At 44.5% G+C, this 12,698-nt stretch overlaps 1 protein-coding gene across 3 annotated transcripts in view; it reads left to right on the top strand.

The window, feature by feature from the left end:
* nfia (nuclear factor I/A) overlaps positions 1-7,618 on the top strand; it is a 214,380-nt gene extending 206,762 nt beyond the window's left edge. For all 3 annotated transcript variants that reach the window (XM_040128396.1, XM_040128398.1, XM_040128397.1), the window contains exon 11: positions 2,211-7,618. In XM_040128396.1, coding sequence (XP_039984330.1) covers positions 2,211-2,225 — 15 coding nt within the window. In that variant the 3' untranslated portion in view covers positions 2,226-7,618. The remainder of the gene's footprint in view (positions 1-2,210) is intronic.
* Positions 7,619-12,698: the final 5,080 nt, after the last annotated feature.

The raw sequence follows: 12,698 nt of genomic DNA, 5'->3' as shown, positions 1-12,698 counted from the left end.
CCGCTGTGTGGTAACATTACTCCACACACACACACACACACACACACACACACACTGTCTGGCCTATGAGAGTTTCATCTTCTCTGAGTCTTCTCAGGACAGAGGGAGGAGCTGCAGTGCAGGGAGCGAGCGAGAGGGCGAGAGACATAGGGAGACACGGGGAGAGAGAGGGAGCGAGGGAGTGAGGTAGAAAAGTCCCAGCGTCAGCAAGTTGTATTGATTAAAAACTAACCTTCCAGTCTTCTCCTCTATCACTACTGCACACACAAACACACTCACACACACGCGCGTGCACACACACAGCAATAGAATTACAACGAGTCAGGAGTAACTGGGGTCTGAGTGCAGAGAAACCCTGCAATACACACACACACACACACACACACACACACACACAGAAAGACAAACTATTTACCTTCACGTGTTTTATTTAAACTTCCACTTTACATTCAATATTCCAAAACACATTTTCTAAAGTGCGTGTAAATTTTTTTAAGAGTGTGTGTGTGTGTGTGTGTGTGATTGTGTGTGTGTGTGTGTGTGTATGTTCACTTCAAATCAATACCTTTGTGTGTGTGTGTGTGAAGAAGTGCAGAGCGGGACTGGAGGAGAAAGCAATCGAGAGGATGAATGTAAAGAAAGAAAAGGAGGTAGAGGGGTGGGTTAGGGTGTGTGTGTGTGTGTGTTTGGGGGGGGGTTGCCTTGGCGATGGTAGTCACGTCCCGGGCCGTCTGGTTGTCCCTAGCAACCAGACATGATGTAAGGCGGGGATGAACTTGAACTCGGCGGGGCAACGAGGAAGAGGAGGAAGAGCAGGGAGAGATTCATGAAACGTGAACGATGCACCTTTGGCGATCAATACCAGCCTATCAGAGATGGATCACACACACACACACACACACACATACAGTTTAGGGATATTGTGCAGAGAAAAAGTGTCATAAACTCCAAACTGAGGGCAGAAGAAACATCGTCCTGTGTTTGAGGTCTTCTCAGGTCCATCCCAAGCTGGGGATGGACCATGAAATAACACATCTAAAGTGCTGTTAGTGCCCCCTGCAGGTCGCACTGTTGTCAGCAGCCACAACAAGCAACATCCTGATGGTTAATCTTGTCTTAGAGCCTTACCAAGAGTAAAGCTAAAAATGTAAAAGTTTGTCCTGAGGGTGGAACTGGAGAAAAGTTCACGTGTTCATCAAAATCCAATGGGTTTATCCTCTGGGGAGCAGGAATGCAATCAGGACATTTCATGGAAATTTCCCCAGGCCAACATCTTAAAATCTGAAAAACAAAATCCACACATCTAAGATACACAGCAAAACTTAAAGTTTTAAACTGTCCCAAAAAGTTAGTAGTAGTTAAGTAAAAGTGTACTTTTTAGTAAAAGTACACTTTTCTGTCTTCAGCCACAAATGGCAACAACAGCGCAAGTCAAAGTGGAAATTGTCTCGCCCACACTGTTGGTCCCAGAGCAAACATTAAGTGAACACCGGGTGAATATTTAACGTGCTCGGATGCACCTTTACCTAGAGAAAATCTGATTTGCGTCCATTAACTTTGTGTGTAATCGTACAGCCCGTGAATTATGTTTCACATTCAATCTGAAGACTTCTGGGGTATATGAACATCCCCAGCAAATTTCATGGTAATCTGACTGGGTTCTGCCTTGTCCAATTAACAAGTCCTGTGAAATGTTAAAACACTTTTGGTGACTCATCCTGCCCTCGGAGGCGGATAAACACAAATTTATTAAATCAAATCGAGCATTTGAAAGAGTCGCTTGTGGATGCTAGTTTTGGGGGTGTGCATTTGGACGTCAGTTGGAAAAAACCTAGTGACAGTCTAAACAGCTAGAATTAATTAATTTCTCCTTCCTGTACGACTGAATGAGGTTAAGCGCTGTGGTTCTCCAGATACTCGATGTTCGCTAAGTCACGTCAGCTTTTGGTCAAGATCCTCAGCTCTCTTTTCGAATTTCTCTCAAAATTCTCCCTCCCTGCACATTCATGTAACATGACAGAAACTAAAGATGCTCTAACTGCCATTTCACAATGTGTTTAAGGCAGCCCTGCCCTGGACCAGGACCTGGACCTGAAGTAGACCGTTTGGACACAAGACTTAGTCTGGGTCCGGTCCAGGTGTCACATTTTCGAGTTGGGGTTGAAGTCACTACAGCACATCGTAACACTTCTCCCTTTCCCTCTCCACAGTGGTACCTGGGATAAGGACTCCAGAGGCCCCTCCACCCTCCACCCACCTGTACAACAGATTGCTGCAGCCTCCTCCTCAACCTTTGACGCCAGCTGCAACAGATAGCCCCGTCTTGCCCCGCTCCTACAGCCCCCCTCCCCCCTTCTGCGTCGGACTCCGCCCCCACCAGCGCCATACAGAGACTCAGCAGCATCAGCATGGCTACAGCGGATCAAACGCACCCCTACCCTGGTGTTTAACACCCACTCTGTAAACTGTATGTCATAGACTTTCCTGTAGACATATGGTTCATATGTCGATGTCCATATATAGTGCCAGACCCTACATGTCGCCCCCCCCCCCACTCCCAGAAACCAGACCAGGCTGAAAAATTTGTGGGGGGATTGAGCCTTCAATTTTTGGGAACGCTGCAAGACTGAATCACAGAGCTCCCCTTCTGGAGAAACTACATACACACTCTCCCATCATCCTTTGCAGTGTGTGCATCCAGTGGACTTTTAGCGGTACAATTCCCTCCCTGCACCAACCATCCGACCCCCGCCCCCATCCCTTTGGATTCGGATGGCTTGGGATCGGTTTGGTTGGTGGGACAGGAAGGGATGTGCCGTGGTTGGGGGGAGGGGAGGTGTTACCTGGCTCAGATACCACCAGCTAATACCCCCGCTTCCCCCCACCTGAGCCCTCACACACCTCTTGGGATGGACCCCAGCCCCACTTGACCCCGCCCCCCGGGTTGGTGGCAGGTCAGGGAGGGAGGAAGTCGACGAGGCCCTTTCCAAGGACATGGACCAGTGCTTAATGGAAAGACCTGATGGGGAGGTGGTGCGGGTGGAAAAAGACGCCCTGCCTGTTTCACAGTAATAACATGAACTACACGTGAAGGGGTGGGGGTATTGTGCGGAGGTCGGGTGGTGGGGGGTTACAAACATGGGGAAGCAGGGGTTTGTTGATGTGAAGTGTTGCGACCAGACGCTGGTGGATCCAAGCTCGTTTATCTGGAAGGCTTTGGCTTCATGGCTCATTGATTTTTCTCTCTTAGCCGTCATTTCAGCTGGTCCCTTCCTCTTCCTCCTCTATCCATCCACCAGTCTGGGTGAAGCTACAGCATGCTAAGGGTGGGCAGAAAACTCTGGTGTCCGAAACGAAGCAGGCAGACAGGAGCGAGATGAGTGACTAAATCTTTACCGGTGGAATATTGATCATGAGGAAAGTGCAATTTTGTTGGCTAGCTGTTGGATAGTTAAATATCTTTGTAAGATAGCTCGTTGAAAACAGTTGTTGAAAAGTATATATAAATATATATTTTTCTTCCTAGTCCGCTCACACCTCTGGGACTCTAAAATATTGGGGTACAAAAGACAACAGCGTTGAACTAGAAACCATAGCCTTGTGAGAAATAAGGGGAGCTGTATTCACTTTTATTGTTTATTATTTGTTGTTTGTTCATCTTGAAAAGCTGTTAGCATGGTAGAACAAGAATCCCTTTAAGAAATATCATAATTTTAAACAAGCATTTTTTAAAGCATTTCTTGCAGCTTAAGTCTGCTTTTCGTTTTGTTTAAAAGAAAAACGCTAAGCGATTAACTTATTTTAATGAGCACATTGTTTTGCTTTTACAAAAGAAAAATTTAAAAAGCAATTTGAATTTCTCATGAGGCAAAATCAGGAGAAAAGATAACGAGTGAATCTCAGCTTAAAAGTAATCACGTTTTCTCCGGTTTCTGTTGGCGAGATAATCTTTAACGGGTGCCGCCCGGTGGCGGGCTGCCCAGTGATTGGCTGGGTCTCCTAGAGCTCCTGTCCAATCAAAAGCACTTATTCCTGCAGTTGGCCAATGGCCCGCGAGTGTGTAATCAGGGGGTGTGGTTTAGCGATAAAGAGGCAGAGCAGAGGGTAACTCTCTGGAAGCTTTCGTCCACAAATAGACAAGACAGCCGAGCGCTTCACATGCAACTTACCATTTTATTGAACTTCAGTTTTGTTTTTCTTTTCCTATACTATATATATATAAATATATATACACACACACGCACACACACACACTCTTACGACCATCCAGCGTCGAACAAAAGTGAATTTAAGTGAAAAAGTTACAAAAAAAGAACAAAAAAATCTGCATGTTTTAGTGTTAGTGAGAAATTTTTCCATAGATGATGTAGTTAGTGAGATAAAGACACTATATTGTAAACCCAACATCAGGCACTTGCCAGCAGCCGTCTATTAGTTTGGCCCCATCGAGGCCTTTTCTATTGCTCTCCTTCACAAACAACCAGCTCTCTTCGCGTTTCAGCAATTCTCCGTTCTTTTTATTTCTCCCTCCTACCCTTCCTCCTTCCTCACTTCCCCTTCATCAACAGATCAATTCTGCTTTTCAGTTCCGCACCGTTCTCTTTCATCCGTACGTCATCAAATTGCACGAAAACAATTGTCCCTCATCAATGTGCCTTGAGCTACGGTCCGGTCCTGAGAGGGTGTACAAGATCCAATGTGGAGAGTGTTACGTTATCGTTTCTTCCTGTTTTCTTTTCTTTTTTTTCTCTCCACCCTCCGCACCTGAGATTTTGTAGGCAACTGGAGCGATTAACATCAAAGCGTTAAAGCTGAAGAGGAACGCTGTGATTTCCAGAATTACTCGCTCTTGCTGGTGAACTCTCAGTATTACAAGGTCTCCCCGGCTACACCAGCCACAGTCAGGTCAACCATCTCCAGATCTCTGCTAACCAGTGGCAACACGTTCAAATTTTGTGAAATGAGCACGAAGTCTGAGGTTACGTAATGTTGGCAGGAGTAATGTGAAGACGACACTCATCTTCAATGAAAATCTCGTGTAAAAACATCATGAGGTGAGGAGGACATGTTTTGCTGTGTGGCCTGTTAGCTACAAGTCGCGTGCGGCAGCTAAAAATGTTTCTATTCAGGTTAGCTAAACGTTCAGTTCAACAGCAAACACACTAACGTTAGCTAACAGTTTAGCAGCTAAAATTGGTTTGAAGAGGAAATTAGTTTAAGGACATACTTCCTCACCCCTAACAGCTCCGTTTAGCAACTAAAAAACGTTTGATTCCAGTTAGTTAAGTTAAGTGTAGCTATTAAAAGTGATTGATTCAAGTTAGCTTACAGTTGAGTGGCTAACATGCTTTGAATCAGGTTCGCTGACGTTTGGTTGGGTTGCATTAGGTTTGGTTCAGCGTTACTAACAGTTGGAGTGACGTTAGTTAAATGTTTATTATAGCGGCTAGAGGTATTTGGTTCAGCTTGGCTAACAGTTATTAATTCCATTTATTTCCTGCTCCCTAACAGTCCACTTTAACGGCTACAACAGTTTGGCTCCTCTTAGCAACTTGAAAAAACTTCCATATACATAAGCGTGGTGATAATTTCATTGGATTTATACATTTGTAGTGATTAGATGAAAGACTAGGGCTGTTTTTTTGTTTTTTTTCGTTTTACAGTCGGAAAAGTGTGTTTTCAAAAGAAACGCACACAGTGAAGTGGAGATCTGTGAGACGAGAGTGATTTGGTGAAAACACACATCTCCCTCACTTTTTGTGTCGTTGGCGGTTGAAGACATCGTGCTTGTTTCACTAAATTTGCTGATGCCGGTATCTTGATGGAGCAGACGGACCCTGTAACTGCTCACTACCTGGTAGATTGGTTCATATTAACCATATTTACCCCCACCCATCCCCTTCATCCTGTCCTTTGTCTGGTGGGATGATTTTTACGTCTGTCGCTGCAATCTCCGAACGGCAAAACCTTTTCTTTTTGAGTCCTCCTGTTTTCATTTTTAGTTTGTTCGTTCTTCTACTTTTGTTCCCACATATGAATAATGAGGACATAAAATATGCAATACCTGCTTGCACTCACTTAGACTTATTTTGTCTTATATTGTTTATTTAGTCTGGTTTTTCTCTCTCTTTACTTTTCAACCAAAGTTAGCGTGCACATGACTGACGTCGTGCTCCATGGTCGGTCCCTAAAAATGGTGAAGCCAGCTGCAGCGATGCTCCAGCCAAGCTGAGCCGCCGTCGCGCGGGGATTCCTTCCTTCCTGTTTCAGTAATCTACCAGGCGGCCACAATACTACATTCGGGTCTCTCTTTCCTAGAAGGTTTTTGTTTTTATTTCTTCGGTCACAAGCAAGCCTTAAACAAGTCCAACTTCTTCTCCATCGCACAGAAAACAGTTAATCGAAAACATTTTTGATGACGTCCAGCATTTTAACCGAGCCCTGCCCTGCTTGGCAGAGGTTTTAGTGAATAAATCTGTTTACCCGTTCTGCGTTCAGTCCACCTATGAAATTCAACGGACAGCGACGCGACGCCGTTGGCTGTGATGGTTTAGTAGTTCCACTTGTGTGGGTTGTGTGTTTCCTCTTAGTGTGACATGTTTGTTTTGTCTCTGTTCTTGCCTACCCTTTGGCCATGAGTTGGGCATTACTTCCTTAATTATCTGCACTAAATATGAAATAAATGACAATAGTGAAAAAGTATGTAATTTAAAAAAAAAAATACAGCTTCCAGGGCTTAAAAAGAGCGAAGGGAATAAAAAAAAAAATTGCACGGACATTTTTTTCAAGTGTCACAAAAACCTCGTGAAACAGCCGAGCATCTAATCAGCAACTTTTTGGCTGTTTGTGTGTAAGATAACGACAAAATTGCACCCTTTTTAAAGAAAGAAAAAATGAAAAAGAATATAAAAGCAATAGTTTGGGCAGTGTGTTGTTTTGTTCTTGTGTTGTGTGTGTACTTTAGTTCTGGTACAGCAGCGAAGAGAAGCAGAGAAGAGTTAGCTCTTAACGAATGGGAGGGCAGAGCAGCAGGGCCACTCGGCCTGACTGGGAGACGTGTTTGTATGTTGTATAGTTTTATTAATTACACTGATTTTAAAGCTGCCCTATTTTATAATGCAGGACTTTTGTAACATTGATTAAATGAGGAAAAACTAGTGTTGTGAATTTTCTGATTGTTTGTATCGAGGCCACATTACTAGAACTGGTTTGGTTTGTTTTCTGGGAACTGGATTTAAGTTGAAAACTTTCCTGTTTCCTTATTTTCTTTATTTTTCTTTATTTGCTTTCCTTTTTGTATGTATTTAAGGACATTTCCTCTTTGATGGTAAAGCATATGCCTGTACTTAAAAAGTATAGGGCGCTGTGGTGATAAGACCATTGTAAATGGATGTTACGGTATGCTCTATGTTTGAAGGTTATTTGTTGCATCAGTGTTGATGAAGCTAAATTTAGGTAATTCTGAGGAAAATTGGTAAGAGAAGCGAGCGTTTTTTATGCATTTTAAAAATTTAGTTTTAGGCAGGAGACAATGACATAGCCAGCCAAAGGATGCCCCTACTATAAATGCATCTAGGCATCATTTTTTGTGTTCACCATTCCATGCAGGAAAATAAACAGCTTGATTATGCAACATGATTCTTTTTCTTTCCCATCTGTTTCTTTCTTCACTGGCCCACGAGATCACCTCCTCCTCCTCCTCCTCCTCCTCCTCCTCCTCCTCCTCCTCCTCCTCCTCCTCCTCACCCAGCCCTCCCTGAGCCCGGAGGTCCGCTCTGATCTCCGTCCATCCACACATCCACTGCTGCTCATCACAGCATCACATGCATGGAGCAGATAATCAGCCGAGGAACAGCAGGTCAACAGGATGAAGGACAGCTCAAGTGTGATGCGAGTTTCTGCTCACTTCCGACATTACCCTCCAGTTTCACAGTTTTTATCACAATGAGAGATATTTACAGCCGGTTACGGGTTGTAGTGTTGTCTCCAACGCTGTCTCCATCCTTACAAACTGTGTTGTTTTTCCAAACGTCGATCATACCCAAAGAACTTGGTTTTAGATTCTAGTGGAGATTTTATGGCCCTTGAGTCCTAAAAGATTGTTTTTTTTTCCCTTGTTCGGACAAATTATTATCCAAGAATTTCTTGTGCTCACAAGTTAACACTTTGTGCATTCGAGATCCCAACTGCTGCGCCCAAGCTACGGATCAAGTGAAAACAAGATAACTTCTGCGGACAAGTAAAAAAAATACCGTCTTTCAGAGACTTCAGGGCTCCGGAAAAAAACACCCCAGGCTGCTTCCGTTTGTTGGAATGGTGCAGACATGAAATATCTGGAACAAGCAGAAACTGAATAAACTGTGATCATGTCCACTTTCTCTCAATTCAAAGGAATCGAAGTAAATTTAAGGACAAATTCCATGTTGTTTAATTTACAACAATGGTTTGTGGTTGGAAGACTTATTGTTGGGACAAGTTAAGATACAGATGCACGTGCAAACAGCCAAATTTAATCATAAAAATAATGAACGAATGCAAAGAAATGAGCAGCAACTCAAATCCGACTGGAACTGGAGTCCTTGAATGGGAGATGTGGTGTGACTTTAAAGCTGTGAAGAGCCCCAGTTCACCGGGTGGTGGTGGCGGCGGCGGAGGCTGGGGAGGGGCTTAACGCGAAGCTCGCTACACATTGTTCTTCTCCTCCACATCAGCTAACACCAAACACACAAATCAAAGCTGACGCTGAGAGAGCGATGAGCCCGTAAGGCCAGGCGCTGCATCCAACCAGCTGAACCAACAAACACCACATGCTACCACACACCAGCAGGGACATTTTCTGACAGAAGCTGTCACAAATTGACATGAATCTTCTCCCAAAAACAAATCTGACGAGCCCCTCTGAGCTTCTAAGCGCCCGCTGAATCCTGCAGCTTCCTCCACTCACCCCACAATCCAGAAAAATGATCCAAAGTTTGTTCAACCAGCAATATAAGAGAGACGGCTGGAGACAAAGACTGTCTTAAAAACTCCAGAGGAGAAGCAGTTGCATTCGCCTCCCCCTTCCCATTGACCCCCCCCCCAACCTTCCCTCCCCTCCCCTCCTCCCTTCCCTGCCAAGAGTTGATTTTTGGATTTTGACTTTGAGGAATTCTGCCGCTCCATCAGGAAACAGGGTTGAATGAAGGCTGGGCTTTTTATGCTAACGCCTTTGTTGTCTTCACATTTGTCCAAATTCTCCTGGGCAGAGATAATCCCCTCCACCCCTCCCTCACCACCACCACCACCACCACCACCACCACCTGAGATACAAATCCATCCGACCGGACCGCTGTGCGAGTCTGCAATTCGGAGGGGTCGGAAATAATCGAATCTGAACGTCTTGACGTGCAGAGGGGCAGAATTCTTCAGGCTTAGACCAGGGTATTTTTAATCCACCCAAGATGAGGTACTTTCAGTCACTGTAGAGACCTGAGTATGTGAATTATAGCAATGCTGAAGGAACCGTACTCGTAGAACAATCGCGCAAGGAACGAGAGAGCGCTTCAGTGACACCTGAAATCCACCTCCAGCAGCTTTTATTCGCTCTAAACTGATTGGAAATGAAAACACTGCCGTCTCTCCCATTGTATACTTCGGCACCAAGTCAGAGCCGAGAGCAGAGCAGAAGGAAGACGTCCTTCAACGTGTCGGCCGTGCCGGAGCGCCGGCCGGGGAAATGAGTATAAATGGCCTCACTTTAGAGAGATGAAGGAAAGTCATTGGACGAAGAGGCAGGTAACACTGAAGCTGCTCTCCGGCGCTCAGCTGTAATGAATTACCGTGTCACTGCTCCTTTGCAAAGATATTTATTTATCCTATTGCAAAACCATTACATGGTGCTAAGTGTGAAATCAAGCCAGTGAAGGGGAGGTAAGCTGGAAAATGTGACAATTTGAACTCACTATCATGCTTCCTGACAGCGTATCAAAGCATAGCAGTCTAATCTGCATGAGAACTATGCACTGACGTAAAACAAACATCCACGCGTGCGCGCGGCGCGGCCCACGTGCGTGCGCCTGCCCGCGTGGCCTTTGGTATCTACTTTGTGAAAAATTTCAGCCTCTGCCTTCTTTTACGATCGATCCTTCCGTTTCCAGATCCCAGCTTCTACGGACCGAACGAGTTATACGAAAAATCGGAAAAAGAAATGAAAAATAAAAACAAACCAGCATATTACATGATATATTGAAAAAGATCAAATGTAGTGCCTGTGAAAACCTGTATTATAATGCTCTTCTGAATACTGAATACAATAATTGTTTGTAATTGTTGAAATTTCTGAACACCAGTAGCCTTTGCTGTCTGTCAGGCCCCTCTGATTATAGCTAATGTACAATAATCATAAGATATAACTGCATGCTCTTCCATAATCGCCTAGTAAGCTGTTACAAAGACAACAAATGAGAAAAAAAATGACAAAAACCAGATTGTTCTGTTACTGTTTTGGTTCCTCTCTTCTTTTTCTTACCTCTCCCTATATGCCTCAAACTGTCTCACCTCACCTCCTCCCCTTCATCCTTTATCTTCATACTCACACATGGGACTCTTTCATCCCGACACGAGAGCACCACCGTACACCTCCACAGTTTTCCGCTGTGTGTCGGTTTATTATCATTGATCTGATGGTTGTGCCACCATGATGACTGCCCCAGGCGATGGGCGGCCCGCCGCGGCCTCGCGGGGTTTTAGTCCGACAATCTCCAGCTAACTTTTAACATCAGCGAACACCCGGCTGGTCTGCCCCCCCCCCTCCCCACCCGCGTCCATTGACCAGCAGGCTGAGAAACCGTGAGTGGCTCTGGGTGAATCATCCTCCTCCCCAGGCAGTTTCCTGCCGGAGACTGAATCGATGGCCTTTTTCTGCAGCGCTCAGCACTATCCAGGACAGAATCCCCCTCCTTCCTCATCGAGCCTCCGCCGCATCTCCCCCGGCAGGACTTCAAACGAGCCGCCGCTCCTCCAGGATGAGAAAGGTCTAGAAAGAGAAAGAGGTAGCCAGCACCTGGGAGAGTCCGCCCTCTGCGTCCCCCTTCCTCCTCTCCCAGTCCCAGGCCAGCTGGGGTCGATTGGCTCGTCTAGCTCACCCCCAGTGGCTCCTCTCTGTTTTCGACTCACAGCCTGTCGATGCAGCTCAGCTCTTTGACACTTAACAGTTTCTTCGACTTGTGCATCTCTTTTAGAAAACTTTGGGTTGACAAACTTTGTTGATGATCAGCCGGTTTTGTTAAAGGACAGTGCCAGTGAATCTGAAAGTTTTCTACTCAACGTTACGGCTAAAGTTGAACAAAGACGTGCTGTAGTCTTTTCACTGCTTCAAATGTTTTCTTTTTTCTAATCTCTCTGGTAGGGCTGGTTGTTGTTTAAAAGAGTACAGAACTAGTTCTGTTCCTAGTTTCATTACTGATAAATCTGCCCATTATTTTCTTGATTAATTATTTTGTTCCTAAAATGTTAGAAAATTGTGGGAAACGCCAGTTATAATTTCCGAGACTCAAGGAGGCGTTAAAACGGCTTGTTTCATTCGACCAACTGTCAAAAGCCCAAATTTATTCAGTTTGCTCTCATATATGTCAAAGAAAAAAAAGAAATCGTTTGCATTTGAGAAGCTGGGACCGGAGAATGTTCCGCGTTTCTGCTTGAAAAATGACCAAAACTCTAAACCGATTTATCAACTAATCGTCGTAGCTCTAGTTCCGATATAATACCTGAGTTTTAGTACCAAAGTGATGCTTTTTCGACCTTAATTTGAGAAAAATAAAAATGTTTTTCTGCAAAACCCCTTTCTTCACTCCCCTTCAACTTGGGGGTGATTTTTCAAAGTCCTCAAAAGTTAAATAGTGTCTCAACCGGAGCTCAGCTTAAACATCACGTGGTTCGATATGTGCGAATCGCCAATATGTTGGTATTGGCACATACGTGAGCCGATAAGTAACAAGAGAGATGTCGGTACAAACATGCCAAAGATAGGTTTTATTGACTTTGAAGACAGTGTCAGCATTACGTAGTCCGTCCAACAGAGGGCGACTTCTTTTCGCTCACTCGATATCTTCACAAATCACAAATCTTTAAGAGACAAAAATCAACCGCCTTAAAAAATCAAGTGGTCGGGCTCTGGTCCAAGCTGTTCCACAAGAACTTTGGCTAAACAAGACCGGTCTAAAAGTGGCAAACTTTTAGTTAAATCAGGACAAGGCTGATCAAAGACTGAGAAAACAAGATTTGCTGTTACGTAAAACTAGTTTCACGTCTCTGAAAACTGAATTTCATCGTCATAAGGAAATGAATGGAAATCGATGAGGGAACTAAAACTTATATGAAACAAAACTGCATGCTTTGAAAAATAGTTAGGAGTTTACATGATTTGTCGCAGACGGACTAAGATACGAAAGCACTGGCATGGTCCTTTAAAAAGTAGAGTAGAAGAGGAACAACGGAAACTTTAGCGTCTAGATGTGTTCGAGTTGCCGTCAAAACAAACCAGGGATTCATTTTTCTTACAGCTAGCTCTGGCCCAGAAATGCCCACACACACTTTGTTCTCCAGCCTGTTGATGTTTTAAATATTGGAGCTGATGGCCAATATAGATGATCGATCAGCTCAATTAGCATTTCCTGTTGCCTTTCGCCCAGCCCCCTGGGGGCGATGCTAACTGTAGCTGT

Source organism: Xiphias gladius, chromosome 6 (assembly GCF_016859285.1).
Source record: "Xiphias gladius isolate SHS-SW01 ecotype Sanya breed wild chromosome 6, ASM1685928v1, whole genome shotgun sequence".
In the NCBI taxonomy this organism is placed as follows: Eukaryota; Metazoa; Chordata; class Actinopteri; order Istiophoriformes; family Xiphiidae; genus Xiphias; species Xiphias gladius.
This window is presented reverse-complemented; position numbering and strand designations above follow the sequence as displayed.